This window comes from Natator depressus, chromosome 8 (assembly GCF_965152275.1).
Source record: "Natator depressus isolate rNatDep1 chromosome 8, rNatDep2.hap1, whole genome shotgun sequence".
Taxonomy (NCBI): Eukaryota; Metazoa; Chordata; order Testudines; family Cheloniidae; genus Natator; species Natator depressus.
Genome location: NC_134241.1, coordinates 37,465,539 through 37,483,068, shown reverse-complemented (window position 1 = coordinate 37,483,068; position 17,530 = coordinate 37,465,539). Strand labels below are relative to the sequence as shown.

General features: G+C 40.4%; 2 protein-coding genes and 1 pseudogene across 5 annotated transcripts in view; all 3 read right to left on the bottom strand.

The window, feature by feature from the left end:
* Positions 1-1,190: 1,190 nt before the first annotated feature.
* On the bottom strand, positions 1,191-3,632 carry LOC141992670 (protocadherin gamma-A10-like). Its single transcript, XM_074962003.1, has one exon. It carries the CDS (start codon positions 3,630-3,632, stop codon positions 1,191-1,193), a length of 2,442 nt encoding a protein of 813 aa, XP_074818104.1.
* Positions 3,633-12,923: 9,291 nt separating this feature from the next.
* LOC141992118 (protocadherin beta-1-like) overlaps positions 12,924-17,530 on the bottom strand; it is a 45,846-nt gene continuing 41,239 nt past the window's right edge. For 3 of the 4 annotated variants that reach the window (XM_074960795.1, XM_074960796.1, XM_074960798.1), the window contains one exon: positions 12,924-15,698. In XM_074960795.1, the coding sequence (XP_074816896.1) occupies positions 15,642-15,698 (57 nt within the window). In that variant the 3' untranslated portion in view covers positions 12,924-15,641. The remainder of the gene's footprint in view (positions 15,699-17,530) is intronic. The other variant, XM_074960797.1, reaches the window with a different exon arrangement.
* On the bottom strand, positions 12,944-15,348 carry LOC141992120 (protocadherin beta-1-like; annotated as a pseudogene).

Below are 17,530 nucleotides of genomic sequence, written 5' to 3'. Positions count from 1 at the left end.
TTTATTTTATAGTATTAGATTTCAATATGAATATCAAGTGGTATTAAGTTAAATGCCTGACATTAATCTAAAAATACTAGGTCAACAGAGTTACTTTTATGAACTAAATTAGCAATCTCATAAAATATTTGTATTCTAGGCTAGCCAGACATCAAATAGGGAATAATGCCATCATCTTTATAAGGCAGTCTGCTTTTAAAATGTGACTTGCTAAAATGACATTAGATGTGGAGTATCTATAATATCTAGGCTATTTGGGGAATAAGAGTTTACGATTGCAAACCTTTAGCAATGGCCAATGTAAATTAGATTTATAATATACTAGAATAACATTTTCGTTACAGATTGTAATGGTAATAAAGGGCGTTTATTTTATTGAGGGCTGTCAGTGTAAACTATTTACGTACACTTCATTTTTGTAAAGAAGATATCTTCCGCAACGATCACTGACGATTTTTCATGATCAAAATAAAGATTTAGAGCGCTCCTTAAACTCTTCTTAGGTCTTCCTTCTGATTAGAAACTGCTTATCAGGAATAGGTTTAGGATTTAAGCTCTAGATGAAGAACCTATGAGGAAAGAAATCCCCAGATGTTGTTTAATTGTCCTTGGCAAGAATTTTAAAAATGGGTGCCCACAGTTTGTCTCTTACATCCAAATTTAGGTATCTTCACAAGTAACCTGATTCTAAACAATAAATGGGCACGAGTTTAGGCATTTCCTACAGATATAGAATCCCAACTTTAGGCACCAATTTCTTAAATTTTTGATAGGGACTAATTTAGTGATAAGGCTACTGTGATTGGCCTTTTAACAACACAGCTAGGATATAATAATATAGAAATAAAAAAATGTGTATGTGGAGAAATTAAGAATGGAAATTCTGAACTCCTTAACAGAAAATATACAACATGAAAGAAATGGCCACTAGTAGTTTTATCAATTTTTCTCTGAGAGTCAATCAATCCAACCCTCCTCCATTTTTAAATATTAAGCCACATTTTTCTGTAAACAGAATTTGATTTGAAATCTTTGTTTCCATAAACTTATTTTTAACATGTGTACTCAATAAAACGCTCTTTCTTCCTTTTAAAATATCATTACAAATACGATTAGACAAAAAGACTACAAAATATAATGGAAATATGGTAACTGAAGTGTTTTACTCAGAGATCAAAGAAATATCGAATTCAGCCGAGTACACTCACCTCCAAGAAGATGTCGAGAGCATTTCTGGTACTTGTTTCTTCATCAGACGATTCAGTCTGCTTGTTGACAGCAGAATTAATACCCGTAAGAGTGTTTGAAGCACTTCCCCCTTGAAAGCAGAATTCCTTTAATCCACAGTCCTTATATAGGACAGTCTCCTGGGCAGAAGTGTGAAGAAAAGCTCTGACTCCATCAATCCCCACAAACTGTGAGACGGGAACTCCACTGAAAGTCACACTCGAGGAGTCAAACAGCTGCGAGTTTCTCCACCTGCGAAGCCTCAGGGCCAGTAACACTAGGATAAAGGTAAAGAACAAGCAGGAAACGGAAGCCACAGCGATCACCAAATACAAGGTGAGGCTGGACTGGGGGTCGGCAGGAGCTGAGAGGCTGCTTAAATCGGAGAGGATTTCGGGGATGCTGTCAGCCACCACCACCGTGACGGTGGCCGTGGCAGAGAGAGGAGGCTGCCCGTTGTCCTTCACTAAAACCACCAGAATTTGCTTGAGCGCATCTTTGTCTACAAAGTAGCGTGCTGTCCTGATCTCTCCGCTGTGGAGTCCTACAGAGAAGAGCCCCGGCTCTGTAGCCTTCAGCAGCTGGTAGGAGAGCCAGGCGTTCTGCCCGGAGTCTGCATCCACCGCCACCACCTTAGTGACCAGGTAACCCGGCTCGGAGGAGAGAGGGGCCAACTCCACTCCCGTGGAGCCATCGGTGGGAAAGGAGGGGTGTAAGATGTGCGGGCTGTTGTCATTCTGATCCAGTATAAAGAGAGTGACGGAGACATTACTGCTGAGAGGTGGGGAACCCCCATCCTGAGCCTGCACTTGGAACCGAATCTCCCGGAACTGTTCGTAATCGAAGGAGCGCAGAGCGTAGAGAGCCCCAGTCTCGGAGTTAATAGAAATGTAGGAGGACAAAGGCACTTCGCTTCTGTCTCCTTCAATAATGGAGTAAGTGACTCTGGCGTTCTCCCTCCAGTCCACATCACTTGCCTTCATATGAAATACAGAAACACCTGGGGTGCTATTTTCTGGGATATAGGCCGTGTAATATTTTTGATCAAAGACAGGCCGGTTGTCATTTTTATCCAAAATTTCTATAAAGACAGTTTTGTTTGAGCTGAGAGGAGGAATCCCTCGGTCTGTGGCTATAACAGTGATATTGTATTCGGAGACTTGCTCCCTGTCCAAAGCTCTATCAGTCACCATAGTGTAAAAATTATCAAATGACCTCTCTAATTTGAATGGGAGGTTTTCTGGAATTATAGAACAAGTGACCTCACCATTCTCCCTAGAATCTCGATCATGCACATTAAGAATAGCAATCACTGCACCTAAGAGGGAATCTTCGGCAATGGGACTGAAAGCAGATGTGACGGTGATCCCGGGGATATGATTATTAACGTCAGCAACCTCTATCAGAACTTTGCAGTGGGCTGATAGCCCGCCTTCGTCCCTCGCTTGTATGTCAAATTCATAAAATGCTAATTCTTCAAAATCAAGCTTTGCCGTTACTTGGATGTCCCCAGTTTCAGGATCCAATTTAAATTTTTTGTCAAACCGTTCTGAGATTTTGAGAAACGAATACTTGATCTGTGCGTTTATGCCTTCATCCCTGTCCGAGGCTGTTACCCGGAGCACCACACTACCCACAGGAATGTCTTCCTTTACACTCACTTTATACACCGATTGCGTAAATTCTGGGGCATTGTCGTTTCCATCCAACACCACAATACGGATTATTGTTGATCCTGTTTTTACAGGATCCCCACCGTCAGTGGCGGTGAGGATCAAATTATGAACGGCTTGTTGTTCTCTATCCAAAGATGTCTCCAATATTAATTCCGGGTATTTTACACCGTCATCTCCGGTTTCTACATTCAGGATAAAATAGCTGTCTTGGCTACATTTGTAATTTTGTAGCGAATTCAGTCCTACGTCAGGGTCATGAGCTTTTTCTAATGGGAAACGTGTGCCTCTTGCAGTATACTCGCTGATTTCTAACGCGCTTTCATTTTCTGGGAAACTGGGCGAGTTATCATTTATATCCTTTATTTCCACCTCGCCTCTGTAAAGCTTCACTGGATTTTCCGCAAGCACCTCAATATTTAGCACACATTTTGCAATATGACCACAGATCTGCTCTCTGTCCATCCTTTCGTTGACAAATAAATGGCCGTTTTTCAAATTCAAACCAAAATATTGTGTCCTACCTCTGGCAACAAGGCTGACTCCGCGGTCTGAGAGCTCCTTTAGATCCAGTCCCAGGTCCTTTGCGATGTTCCCCACGAAGGATCCTATCTCCATTTCCTCAGGAATCGAATAGCGAATCTGTCCCGAAACTGCCTCCCAAACAGTGACCAAGATACAGCAACACAAGACTCGCCTTTTGAAATCCTGTCTGCTCAGTGTGTCCGCCATTTCAAAACGGATGAAGAGCTGCCTTCCAGTTCTCTTACCGATCTCTGCAGTGATTAGGAATCAGGAATTTGTATGCTGTTGTCTCGGACCAAATCTTCATTACGGCATCCTATGTAAGGGCTAGATTCAATCAGCAAGGTCCTCTTTTTCTATTCAGACCTTGCATCCTGCGGCTTCTCTGTCTTTGCTGTTAAATGGGTTTGCTCTATTTCGTATTAGACTGTTTGTACATAGTTAGCGAACAGCGACACTCAGAGTCTATATCAATGACCGCAGAATACTCCATTGTGAACGGTCTGTTTTGTTTTTTAATACTGACATTTCAATTGTTCAGTCATTTTAAAGCGCTAGATATGTAATTAAACGTATTGTTACATTATGCTATGTGAACTGTCATGCATACATATGTGAATATATATCTATATCTATATATAATTATTATTCTCTACAATGTAATGGAACACTCTACAGTCTGATTATGACTGAATCAGAATATATCTTTTAGAAAGACATCAAATCTCAGTGTGAGAGGGGAACCTGTATAATGAAATATGATATACTTTATGCTTTTTGCTGACATATGTCACTTCTTAATAAAATTACTATCTACATGATATCTATTAAAATGTGAAGTATAAATCCCTTAAATTGATTGAATTGTGTGTTAAAAACACTTCCAACAATAGAATGCCTATAGACGTTCATATATTAATAGCCAGAAATAAGAAAAGAAGATTTCTTCCATAAATTACATAGACTAATGTGGACATATGTTGAAGCATGAGATTGTTGGGATACTACACATAAAAAAAACCATTAAAATAGTCATAATACCTAGTTCTTATACGGGACTTTTAATAAGTAGATTTCAAAGTGCTTTACAGATGGGTTTAGTATAATTATCCCCACTTTACAGATGAGGAAATTGAGGCACACAGAGATGAAGTTATTTGCCCAAGGTCACCCATCTGGCGAGGGGCAGAGCTGAGAGTAAACCCCAGTACAAGTCCAGTGCTTCATTTACTAGGCCATACCAATGACAATTTAATTCATCTCCTAGAACTCTTGACCTAAAAGAAATTGCATCGGTGAATGAATTTGTCTCTGTAAAGTCATTTCACATATGAGCCCATATTTTAAGGGAATACAGATTTTTCAATACAGTGGAAATACCCTTGTGTTTTAGAATGAAAGGATGCTTCGTTATAATTATATAAATTTGTAAAAGCATTACTTCCATTACCATCTTTTGACTATAGATATTACAAATGCACTTTAGCATTATATTTGGCATTATTATTCTTTAAATACTGTCACTTATTATACTTCACAATGTTTGACAGTAACATTTTGAAGTAGTAGAAGTATTTCACTTCTTAAAATGTGCATACAGATTAATAAATTCACTGGAATAAATTAGATAATGGGAGAGGTGTCACCAAGAAATTAATGAAAGGAGAAACGAAGAGTTTGTTCATCAATAAATACACTTTTTAATTTAACCTCAGTTACTTAAAATTAGATTACATGATGTACAGAAATAAGCCCACACTCATCTGAAAGTAGAAAAAAAACATTGGCTAATCAAAAAACATTTAAAATTACTAATGTTACAAGATGTAAATGTATGTGCATAGGTCTAAAATGTTCATATTTAATTTCCACATAATATGTAAACATAAATAACAAAATACATTCTAAATCGTCATTAGCACAAAATATACACATGCGAGGGACTAATCCGATTAATTAAATGTTCTTCGTTAGAGTTCTTCAAACTTTTCTCAGACCTGTTTGAATCCCTTTGATAATTTTCTTGGTTTTTTTTTTTTTTTTTTTAAGGGAATCGTTTGAGTTACTTGCCTCGGCAAACTAAACCGAACCATTTTAAATTCGCCAGTTACAGACTCATCGGGATCATAATTTGTGTGAAGAAAAGCTCTGATTCCCTCTATACTATGTACTAGGACATGGGAACTCCACTAAAAGTCACACCGGAGAAGTCAGATAGCTGAAAGTCCCTCCATCTGCAGAGTCTGAGGACCAGTAGCACTATTATAAAGATAAAAAACAAGCAGGAAACAGACGCCATCACATCCCCAAATAGGAGGTGAAATTGGACTAGGTGTCTGCAGGAGCTGAAAGGCTGCTTAAATCGGGAAGGATTTTGAGGATGCTATCAGTGAGGGCAAACAACTTAAATTAGTTTTAAGAGATAAGCAAATTTATAAGTGCAACTGTATGATGGGACTGCTTGTGATGGTAGGGGACAGGGCTCAGCACCCCAGGGGCTCACTTTCTGTTCGTGCCTTATGTTCCTAAAAGACCATAATTCAGGGTTTTAGACCACCAACTGCAGGGGTCAGGGAGGGATCCACACACACACAAAGGCCAAATATATTCTGTTTTTTTCTCCTGCTCTCTCTCTCTCCTTTCTCTGAAGCATCAGAGATGGCCACAACTGAAGATGGGACATTGGAGGAGGATGTGTCACCAAGCATTCACTCTCTTAGGTCCTTGGTTGGCTTGTTCTTGCTGAAGTACGTACTCAGGGTCTAACTGATCTTCTTTTGTAGAGTGGAGAAAGACTTTTCCCCCAGGTCAGATTAGCAGTGACCTTGGTGGTTGGTTTCTTTTGGTTTTTGTTTTTCTTCCTCTGCAGCATATGGGTTCAGGTCTCTTGACAGAATCATTTCTCCGCCACTGCAGGGCCTCAGGCACTGATGCACCTCAGTCCCTCCTAGTGTCTGCCTGTGGCACATAATAGTCTTGTCTCCTGTGAGCTGTAAGGTTTCAGAGTACTTCGGTCTACTTTCAGTTGGATTTAGAGTGTGGGTATGGGGCGATGATGTATGGGAGTTCAGACCAGGTGATCTGGTGATGCCGTCTAGCCTTAAACTCTATGAATCTATGACCACCACCGTGACAGTGGCCGTGGCAGAGAGAGGGGCTGCCCGTTGTCCTTCACTAAAACCACCAGACTTTGCTTGAGCGCATCTTTGTCTACAAAGGAGCGCGCTGTCCTGATCTCTCCGCTGTGGAGTCCCACAGAGAAGAGCCCCGGCTCTGTAGCCTTCAGCAGCTGGTAGGAGAGCCACGCGTTCTGCCCGGAGTCTGAATCCACCGCCACCACCTTAGTGACCAGGTAACCCGGCTCGGAGGAGCGAGGGGCCAACTCCACTCCCGTGGAGCCATCGGTGGGAATGGAAGAGTACAAAGTTCCCGCGGTATTGTCCAATATAGAAAGAGTGACGGAGACATTACTGCTGAGAGATGGGGTACCTCCATATTGAGCCTGCGCTGGAACCGAATCTTCCAGACCTGTTCGTAATTGAAGGAGCGCAGAGTGCAGAAACAGAGTTTCTGAGTTAATGGAGAGGTAGGATATATTAGGAATTTCATGAAAACCACTATCAACAATTTAGGAGTGACTGGCATTCTCCTTCTAGTCACAGTGCCTCCACAGAAAGAAACAGAGTTTCATTTCAGATTGTTTTCCGGGTAATAAGTGAGGCAGGACTCACTGCTAAACAAAGGTGGATTGTCATTTTTTCCTGAAATTGTTATGTTACTTGTCTTGGTTACAGTGAATGGAGGAGTCTGTGCCTGTGATTGTTACATTTTTAATCTGAGACCTGCTCCCTGTTCAGGACTCTGTGAATCACCAATTTGTAATAATTATCAAATGATCTCTGTGTCTGAAGCGGGAAATTCTCTGGGATGGAAGTGTTACTTGACCATTTCTCCCTGAACCTTGATTGTTTATATTAAAAATCGCGATTCCTGAACCAGTTGAAATATCTTCTGAGACAGAGGTAAAGAGAGAGAACGCTTCAGGCGTTGAAGTGACATAATTTTCCTCAATAGCATATATAATTACTTTACAATAATCCCCCGTCCGCGACTTTCCTTAGCGTTTACCTCTATTTTATACAGCTGAGCTTCCTCATAATCCATGTTCCAATATTTCTTACTTCTTCCGTGGTGGAATTACAGTGGAAAATCCTGTGCATTCCCTCAGATGCTTCCCCGAAGAAGTAGTTTAAACACTCTGTTCGCTCCCTCGCCTTTGTCAGTCTCCAAAAGTCTAATTACCAAGGTTCCTTCTTGCACGTTTTCCATCACATATGTTTTATATATGGACTGGTTAAACACAGGCTGGTTGTCGTTTGCATCTAGAACAATAACCTGGATCGGAGCTATAACTGACCTGCAACTGTGAGATGGTGAAGACTTTGCTCCTCTTGGTCCAGGGATTTCTCCAAAACCGGTTCGGAATACTTCGCGCCACCAGCGTGTGTCCTTACATCCAGGTTGAAATGTATATTGCAGCTCTGTAGTGAGTTGGATCCCACCTCCCGATCCTGGCATTGTGTAGAAAAAAGTGCGTCCCCGGAGCCCTGAGCTCATTGATTTCTAACAAAAGTTTGTCTCTCCGGTAGCTGGACGCTTTATCACTAATGTCCTAGATTTCCACTTCAGCTCGTTGTCCACTTCACCATGGGCTCAGCCTTTATACCCAGCCCCAGATTCTTTTCAATATTTCCCACGAAAGAATCTTTCTGACTTTCTTCAAGAATCTAATAGCGAATCTTCCCATAAACTGTTTCCAGAATTGTAATAATAAGAAAATAAAGCAGAACTCGCCCTTTGCAATTCCAGACACTTTGTCTGCCATAGGAGTGAAGATGCCTCTGACTTCTGTTTAGGCGAATACTGTAGTAATCGAGATTATGTTTATTATTTAATGCATACCTCACAAGAAGTTTGGAAAAATGTAAAAATAGCTCAAAGGCAAAATACAGTCCCTATATTCCCTTTTCATAACCAAACACTGTTATGTGTGGTCGATCCATCTCTGCTTGTGCGGTGTGTATAAGGGGAAAGAGTTGGTTGAACTGGATTTTCATTTCTCTCCTTAACGGGCGAACAGCGCCGCTCAGAGCATCAACGGAACATTGCGAAGTACTGGAAGCTACGATTATTTTTCAGGAGAACGTTCTTTTCTTTTCGTGATTTATATTGATTTGTTTTCAGTAAAGCTAAACGTTATTACATAAATAATACTTTAGATGGGTTTTCGCAGAATAATGTAATTAGGTCTGCATTGGAAATATTTGTACAGCAAATATTCTGAAAATATTTAGAAATACCGCTCTTTCATTCTGTACTCATGCAAGGAAGTCTTGAAAAGTGACACAAAATGGTATTTAACATCACATATACAGGTGAAAATGAAAAGAGAAAATACGAACATTTTCGTAGAGTGCAGAATTATATAGTCTCAAAGTGCCATCTTTATCGTAAAAACAGAAAACTAATTAAATATAATAACTGGGCCAAATCCAGAGGTTCTCACTCCATTTTTGCTAAATTTTGCTCAGTCCTCGGCTCAGTTAAATTCCATTACAGACAATCGCATTTTCCTTGAAAAAGAGCTGATTGAAATTGAGTAAGTACGTTCTATTAATATTTTTAGTATTTGTGCCAATATCGTTAAATCATCTAACACAGTTTTATCTCTTTGACAGCATACGTACAGCGACCAAAGTGTAATTTTTGTTGTATTGTGAGGATCCCTCCCTCCTGACACTTTGCTGAAGAGAAATAGAGATATTCAAGGGTTAACAAACTCCAGATAATCGGAATGCGACTAGAATTTGGCAATAAGTACACAAAGACTTGCTTCATTAGGAACTAGACTTCAGGATTTGGCTCTCCATTTCCCCTCATAGCAGCTTCTGTTCCCTCCAGCCCCATTCCCCCTTTTCAGTACTCGAATGAACGTACTGATTTGAGGCACCACACAGAAAAAATTGAAATATTGCATAAAAGGAGCGAGTTTTCCTGATTATTATTATTATTATTTTATGTAGAAAGGAAAAACAGATTTATTTACATATTACTGACCGATGTGAACCCAGATGTCTAGGTTTATCCTAATCAAGTTTGAAATGCTCCATCTTCATCGGTAAGCAAATTATACAAGCAGAAATTTTAAATGTTGCTTATTTTGATGCACATTCTCAGAATACTCTTCCAGATCTCTCTTTCTTTTAGAGAAATGCTAATGCCTCAGCCATGGAAACAAATCAAAATGTTGTCCTATAACAGATTCTGTTCTATCATATATTTTCTGTAGCTTTCACCGTTTTAAAGGGCAGACTCTCTGCTACCCAGCTTCCGCTGGGAGCAGCAGAGCCGGGATCAGTCAAGGGACCTGTTATGGCTATCTGATTCTCTTCTCTAGATCAATCCAGGCTCAGGATAGAGCTACTTGGGAATATTTAACTTGTGCCTGCTAAGCATGGTACCCTAGCAATTAATCAGATAGATTGAATCAGGTTCCTATCACCAGCCAAGGACGAGGGACAGTTGTGAGGGAGAGCTGCTTACACAAGCCAGGGGCATTCTGTTCACCCTCTCCTGCCCTCCAGCTTACTTTAATCTCTGTCCGCTGGAAACTATAGAATAGTTGGAGATAACCAGAATTAATTGGGTTTGGGTGACTTCCTTTCTGCCGGAGGCAGGATCCCCGCCTCGCAGCTACGGGCAGACACGTATAGCTATTGAGGTCTGTCGGGGGCTTCGGCTTCCACTCGGGTGGCACACGGGGAATGGAGGGAGCACACAGTCTGCCCCTAAACCTCCACGCCACTTCATTGGAATTTCAAATAGCAAATACAACAGCAACATACTTATTCCGGTGTGATAACATCTTTTCACGTTTATCACTATTTTACAGGCTACTTAAACATTTGCTCCAGGACTCTTACATTGGATATTTTCATTGTCAAGTAATAAATTACTAAATGGTGGAGTGATCAGTGGGTAATTAGTTTCTTCAACGTTTGTATTAACTGGATTTTTGGGGTTAAATTTCTACCTTTTGATTTTCCAAGTACTCAGTAGTCACCAATATCAATTTGTGTAATAAGGGATGTAAACAGTGTGACCGCTCATGCCAGAGTCCCTAGATCTCAACTGAACACCGACAAACACATAGCTGGAATCAATCTGGCTAACCTGTGTGTTAGTGCTGTTAAAATAGGTATTAGAATTCTAAGTATGTTTAGACTTGATTTAATGCTTGTGAGCTGCTGCATGCATTAATCTCACTTATAACATCTGTAGTCCACATTGTAAGGTAATATTTGAGCGGTTGTATCGTGAACCTCTGTGACTGTGTTAATAACCAAACAGAAGACAGACATTAATTAATATGAAAGACTGATCTACAACAGAAGGTGTTATATCCTTCCCAAAAGGAAATGTCTGTAGCTATCAGACAGACTATGGTGGGACATTGCAACTGGAATTTCTGTAGGTACCATCAACAAGAGGACAACAGATTTGTTCTGTTTTCCTGCCCCCTAAAATGAGTCATGGAAGTGGACTCCCAGCAGCTGAGTTTGTAGCTCAGAGCACAGGGCTGGAGAGGGATAAAAACCCCCTAACAAGGAAGGACAAGTCATTGTTATGCTGCTTGGACTTTGAGGGGCAAAGTGTTTCTAGGCATATGTGTGAGATCCCCAGCCGCTTAGCCTGCGCTAGCCAGAAAGGACATATAGAACTTGCTGATTATAGAATCTTTTGTTAGCTTTTGAAACTTAAGATCATAACTCATTTGTGTATCTATGTTTACCTGCTTTCACCTAGTAAATATTCCCTGGTTTCCTTTTCTTATTTAACACATCTTTATATAGTTTATTATAGGAATGTCTACAAGCTTTGTCTTTTGAGTAAGATCTAAGGTGCAATTTACCATGGGTAAGTGACTGGTCCTTTGTGAGTGGAAGCAACCTAAATACTGCTATGATTCTTGGTGTAAGCAACCATCTATCACAGAGGTAAGATCACCTGGCTAGCTGGACAGACTGGAGTACCCAAGGGGACTGTCTGTGACTCCATGTTAAGGCTGTTATAGTGCCTGAGGCTTTACACTTGATAGTTGGTTGGTGAAATCTGAACTCACATCCAATTTGAGGTTTGTGCCCTGGTTCAGAACAATCTTTCCTGAGGTTGGTACTCAGGCTCTAGAGTCAATGGAGGCAGCATTACAAACGGTTAAATAATTTGAGGGAAGATTACTTTATTACTCAAGGAGACACTCGGAAGATAATGCACAAGAGGTAGAGCTCTGGTTCTAATTTATTAATCTCCTCAGCAGAGAAATCTCATCCCAACGACACTTTTCTTGTGTAGAATTTAATTCTCCTTTCGTTTATTGCTCAAAGACAATTGCCGCTTCCAATTATGAGTTGAAATACCATAGTGGAGTATACGGCTCTCACGGATTTCCCCATTACCTTGTCACACTTTTTTCTTAAAAATTGTTAATCAACAGATACAGATATAGATCATATATGTCATCGGATCATCCGATAAATTGCTAACAAGACAAAACATGCTACAGCAAGCAGCGCCATTATCTGCATGCGCAAGTATAAAATATTATGGTGTATGTATCGAAAAAAATCTGAAAAGTAGTTCACTAAATTGTATGATGATGGTAGAATAGTCATATAGTACTACATTGGTTGGATTAAAACTATTTTTCCTAACATTTATTTCCTGTGGCAACAAAATATCACACTGAAGTTGTTAAGCAAACACACACAAGTAAAACTGATTTAGTAAAACAATGTGAATCACTCTATCAAAAGAAGCGCGAATCTCTTCCCTTTAGCATCTGGAAGCAGCCTGAAAACTACATTTCATTTAGTATATCATCATTGAAGGTATGTGACTGTCACATTGTGTACAATTACATTTTATTAAATTCGATGTGACTGCTAAATTTAACTAAGCGAAGTTTATGAAGGAGAAGGGTTTCGGAACCCTGTTAATTCTACAAAGATATTCAGAAATGTTATAAAGGAATCAGAAAAGTATTTATCCAAATAAACAGTCCAGTACACCATGCTTTGTAATTAACCCTTTACCTTTGCTAAGCATAAAAGGTAAATATTGTGTTACAGCGCATATACACTTTCCAGAAGTTTCAAACAAACAGACAAACGGAAACTCAACAAGTCATCCTAATCACCCTTACGGACCAAATTCTGTTTCTCTCAGTTATGTAGTTCCTTTAACTTCTTATACAGTGTCAAATGACACTACTGTCCTGGATAAAACTTTAGTATCATTTTGTGTGAAAAACATCAACCCACTTCATAAACACATATAACAAGATTTAAAGAAAAACAATGAAAAATAATATCAACGTATATTCATATGATTTTCTGAGTCCACCTCCTTACTGGGGTTAAGAATATTTTGAAAATCCGCTTCTGTCTCAACATTCCCTTCTATATTACAGTGCTGAGCTGGGAGACTGGGAATGGCGGTTTCAGAAACTTGAATTCGCTGTTACCCGAACCAGTTGTTAAACAGACTTCATAAAGACAAGTGTGGGACAGAGTTCCCGTATCACTTACATCAACCAAGTTACTCAGAAAGTTACAATCTCCATAAACCATACCAGAGGTTGACATGTAATTCTCCTTAAATTGTTTTTTGTTACATAATTTAACTATGAGATTCATTAGCGCAACCAGGAAGAGAAATGAAATTAAAGCCAATGAAATTGCTAAATACATAGTTAATGTACTGCCGTTTTCCTCCTCCTGAGTCGAGTCAGTGAGTGGCATATGTACCCTCCACCAGAAGGATATTCAGCACCGCAGTAGTGGAAAGAGGCGGTCGTCCATTGTCGCTAACAAGGATGGTGAGTTTCTGCCTGGAAGAGTCTCGCTCAGTTATTGGCTTGGTGGATCTTATTTCCCCATTTTAAAGCCCCACCATGAATAGACCAGAATCAGTTGCCCCGAAGAGTTGGTAGGAAAGCCAAGGCTTCTGACCAGACTCTCCATCTACAGCCACCACCTTAGTTACAAGACAGCCTGCCTCCGCTGTTCTGGGAGCCAAGTCAACTGAGGCAGAAGAGCTGTTTTGCGGGGGGAATAAAATAACTGGAGAGTTGTCATTTTCGTCAGTAATGATTACATGGACTGTGACATTTGTGCTTAATGGAGGAGAGCTAAAGTCTGAAGCTTGTACTAGGACATCGATATTTGTTATAAGCTCATAGTCCAGTGGCCGTAGAACATATATATTTCCGTTTTCAGAATTAATAGATATGTAGGAATATAAGGACTGGTCAGCTTTCCGAGCAGGCATTATAGAATATGGCACGTTGGCATTCTGCCCTAAATCCTGACCAACAGCAGTTACGGGGCCAATTAATGCAGCTGGATTATTGTTCTCATGCACATACATGGTGCAAAATGCCAGATTAAACAGAGGGGCATTGTAATTGATGTCCGATATTTGCATCGTAATGGCTTCAGTGGTAGTAAGCGACGAGGGGGACCCTGAGTCTGTAGCGGTGATGGTTATAACATACTGTGAATCCTTCTCTCTGTCCAGAGGTTTTTCTGTCACCAGTTCATAATAATTCTTGAAAGCTGGTTTTAGAGCAAAAGGCAGTTGATCTTCAATAGAACAAGATGTTCTCCCATTTTCCCCGGAGTCGAGATCCTTAATGCTGAAAAGGGCCACCACTGTCTCAGGAGATGAGTTTTCTGGTATGAGGCTCATGAGCGATGAGCTGTAGCTCACGAAAGCTTATGCTCAAATACATTTGTTAGTCTCTAAGATGCCACAAGTACTCCTTTTCTTTTTTCAGGGGGATTGTCATTCACATCCAAAACTTCCACAAGGACTTTGCAGAGTGCAGACAGACCTCCGCCATCTGTGGCTCGAATACCAATCTCGTATTTTTCAGTAAGTTCAAAATCCAGAAGCTTTACTATTCGGATTTCACCACTCAGAGGGTTTATCTTGAATGCTGAATGGCTCTTCCCCGCATTTTGACCGAATGAATAAACTATCTCCCCAGAAAGTCCTTTATCTAACTCAGTTGCTATGACCATGGCAACCATAGAGTTTTCTGGGCTGTCTTCCAAAATCTTAACTTTGTACAACTCCCGAGTAAAGATAGGAGCATTATCATTTACATCCAGAACCATGACGTGTATTTGTGCTGTACCGGGTCTTGGGGGAGAGCCACCATCTACAGCAGTGAGAATGAAACTGATCTCAGGCTGCTCCTCTCTGTCCAATGATTTTTCCAATACTAGCTCTAAGTATTTATCACCATCATTTTGATCCCGTTAAAATATTCATTAGGAGGAATGATAGTATAATTCTGGAGGCTGTTACTTCCCACATCAAAATCCTGAGCGCCCTCTAGTGGAAAACGAGATCTAGGATCAATTGTTTTCGGGATCTTGAAAATTAATTTGTCCTCAGAGAAAACTGGAGAATGGTCATTGATATAATAAATTTCCACTTCAGCTCAAAAGAATTGCAATGGATTTTCCAGTAATAATTGAAAATGTACAGTGCACATGACAATTTTCCTACAAATCTCCTGGAGATCTATTCGGTCTTCAATTAGCAAAGCCCCTGTACTGCGTTCAGATTGAAAGTGCTGCTTGCTATCTTCTGAAACAATCCGGGCCCCACGAGCAGACAGTTTTCTCAAATCCAGCCCCAGATCCTTTACAATATTAGCTACAATGGACCCATTTTCCATCTCTTCGGGTACAGAATAGTGAATCATTTCAGAGAGAACATAAGGTGCAGAGATAGAAACACAGAAACACAGAACTTGCCTTGTTAATGCGATTTTCAGGTTTGTCGTCGCCATTCGTCTCACAAATCTCCTCCAAAACTGTCAGGAAGTCCCCTTATTTTCCAGACGAAAATATTGCAGAATGTGGAAAAGTAGATTTTATTGCATATCCCTTGTGGTACACTTAAAGCTATAATGCCGCTTCCGAACGCGCTAAACATTGTTCAGTCCGTCATTCCTTGCAAAGTAATGCCGTGGTGTCTGCGCTCCGGCGTCCCTGACCGATACTGTCTGGCTGAACTGCCGGGTTTACTGGACGCACACTTCTGTTTCAGCGCCGCCTTGGTCAATAGCACCACCAAGCGGCTTTAAAAAGGGATTCTTCCCGTTTCAAAATATTCTTCCAATGATTTTCCTCCTTTGAGCTTCAGAAAAAGTAATAAAGCGATTAATAAAATTAATAAAAGTAATTAAATAGATAAAAAGGTTGCATAAATTCTGGATGGAGAAAAAAGCTTTATTTCAGAAATGAAAAATGCATGGATATCTATCAGTATAATATAATATAATATAACAAAACAGAAAAGATAAATTATCATTGCAAAATGTCTGCACACTTCAGTTACCGCTGATCTTTTAAAAGTAAAAAAGAATAAAACTAGGAGTACATTTTTTCACAAAAAACAGTATGCTGTTTTACTAAAGCCCGTTTAGGAGTGTATGTGAAAAACCTGCCCTTCCACTCCGTTATCTCGGAGATATCACATTTATTGTCTGTACTTAGCAAGAGGAGTAACAGAACGCTGAATTTCTCTTGTCCTCACCCGTTTTACAAATACATAACATGGCACTAGTTCATTCTGTTGTTATGTCCCCGTTTCGGCCATCACCAGGCATCATCTAATAACTGATGAGGCTCCAGGCTTTCCTGCCGCAAGGAGAGGTGGCTGGAAAGCACTACTGGGATTTTGATGACACAGCTCATTTCTACCAAATGCGCATTTCAACCGGAAATCAGAGTCAAGGAATGAGGATGCGGAGCCACAATACATTCAACCAGTCTCAGGTGTAGAAGAGAATAAAACCATTTGAAACCATACATCTATTAATCTAAATCGATTAATCAGTGGTTTTAAATACCCACGTAGGCGCACACACACACACAAACTGGTTCATACCCTTGTATTCACCAAGGCAGCAAGCTAATTTTCCGAACTGGTCACTGGAACTACACACAAAGCTGGCCACATACCGGACCTAGTATTTGGACTGCGAGTAAACAGGGAAGAAATAAATAATACTCGCTTTCCTGATCCAATCACCACTTCCTCTGGATAGAGATCATTGCTCTTCCCAACCCTTGATTCAATAAATAGTCTGAAAAACAAATTGCCCTCCCTATCTTCCTCGCGATCGTAAAAGTTAATGATTCCACCGAACTTCCAAACTGTCCTAAAGGATACAAGGAACCAGACACAGGCACAGAGTTCTGACAGCTTTAGGAACAACGTAGTCATCTGATGTGCTATGTCACTGATATTCTGCTCTTACTCTCTCACCGCACACAGGTGACTTTGATTCATGGATGAGCTGTGCCAGATGATGCAGGACAGCAGAAAGGTAAGAATGCTGGTGGTTTAAGACACACTTTTTCAGATCCACAGCAGCACAAGGACGAGGACTTACTGAAAACACAATCCTCAGCAATTGTCTTCTGTGAAATCACAGTATCCACACTTGCCGTGTGGGAAGTCCACCATGTGTGAAATGGATCTTTGCCCGTGTGCTGTTGAAAACCTGCGAACAGCACATAGGTCCCCTCCGGAAGGAAATAATCAATGTATCCTTCAGGGAAGGCACTCTCCCAACCACTCTGAAATGAGCCCTAATCAGTCTGACTCTCAGGAAATCACTGGATGCCAATAACCTTTTCAATTTTTCTTTATCCGAACTTCATTTGGTATAACCAATCTATAATTAGCTGACCTGCTGGACTTTTCCCAGTCCCAACTCAGTCCACACAGCTATGCTGATGATGATGGGAAACCATCTCAGGAACAATGACAACAGACAAACATTCAAGGCTTAGATTTCCAGACCTATCAGCTCCCCTGGGGATCAATGATCACAGGAAATTGCTGTCACCTTTCAACAGGGAGATTGAGAATAGAGACATTCTATAGAGTCCAGAGAGCCATGAAGGGCAACTATTTCTAGTCCCTTAAAGGTCTCCTTACTAGACTTCAAGGGGATCCCT

Bases quoted from the DNA above. Each gene is read 5' to 3' on its own strand.
- LOC141992670 (XM_074962003.1), bottom strand. From the start codon at position 3,632: ATGGCGGACACACTGAGCAGACAGGATTTCAAAAGGCGAGTCTTGTGT.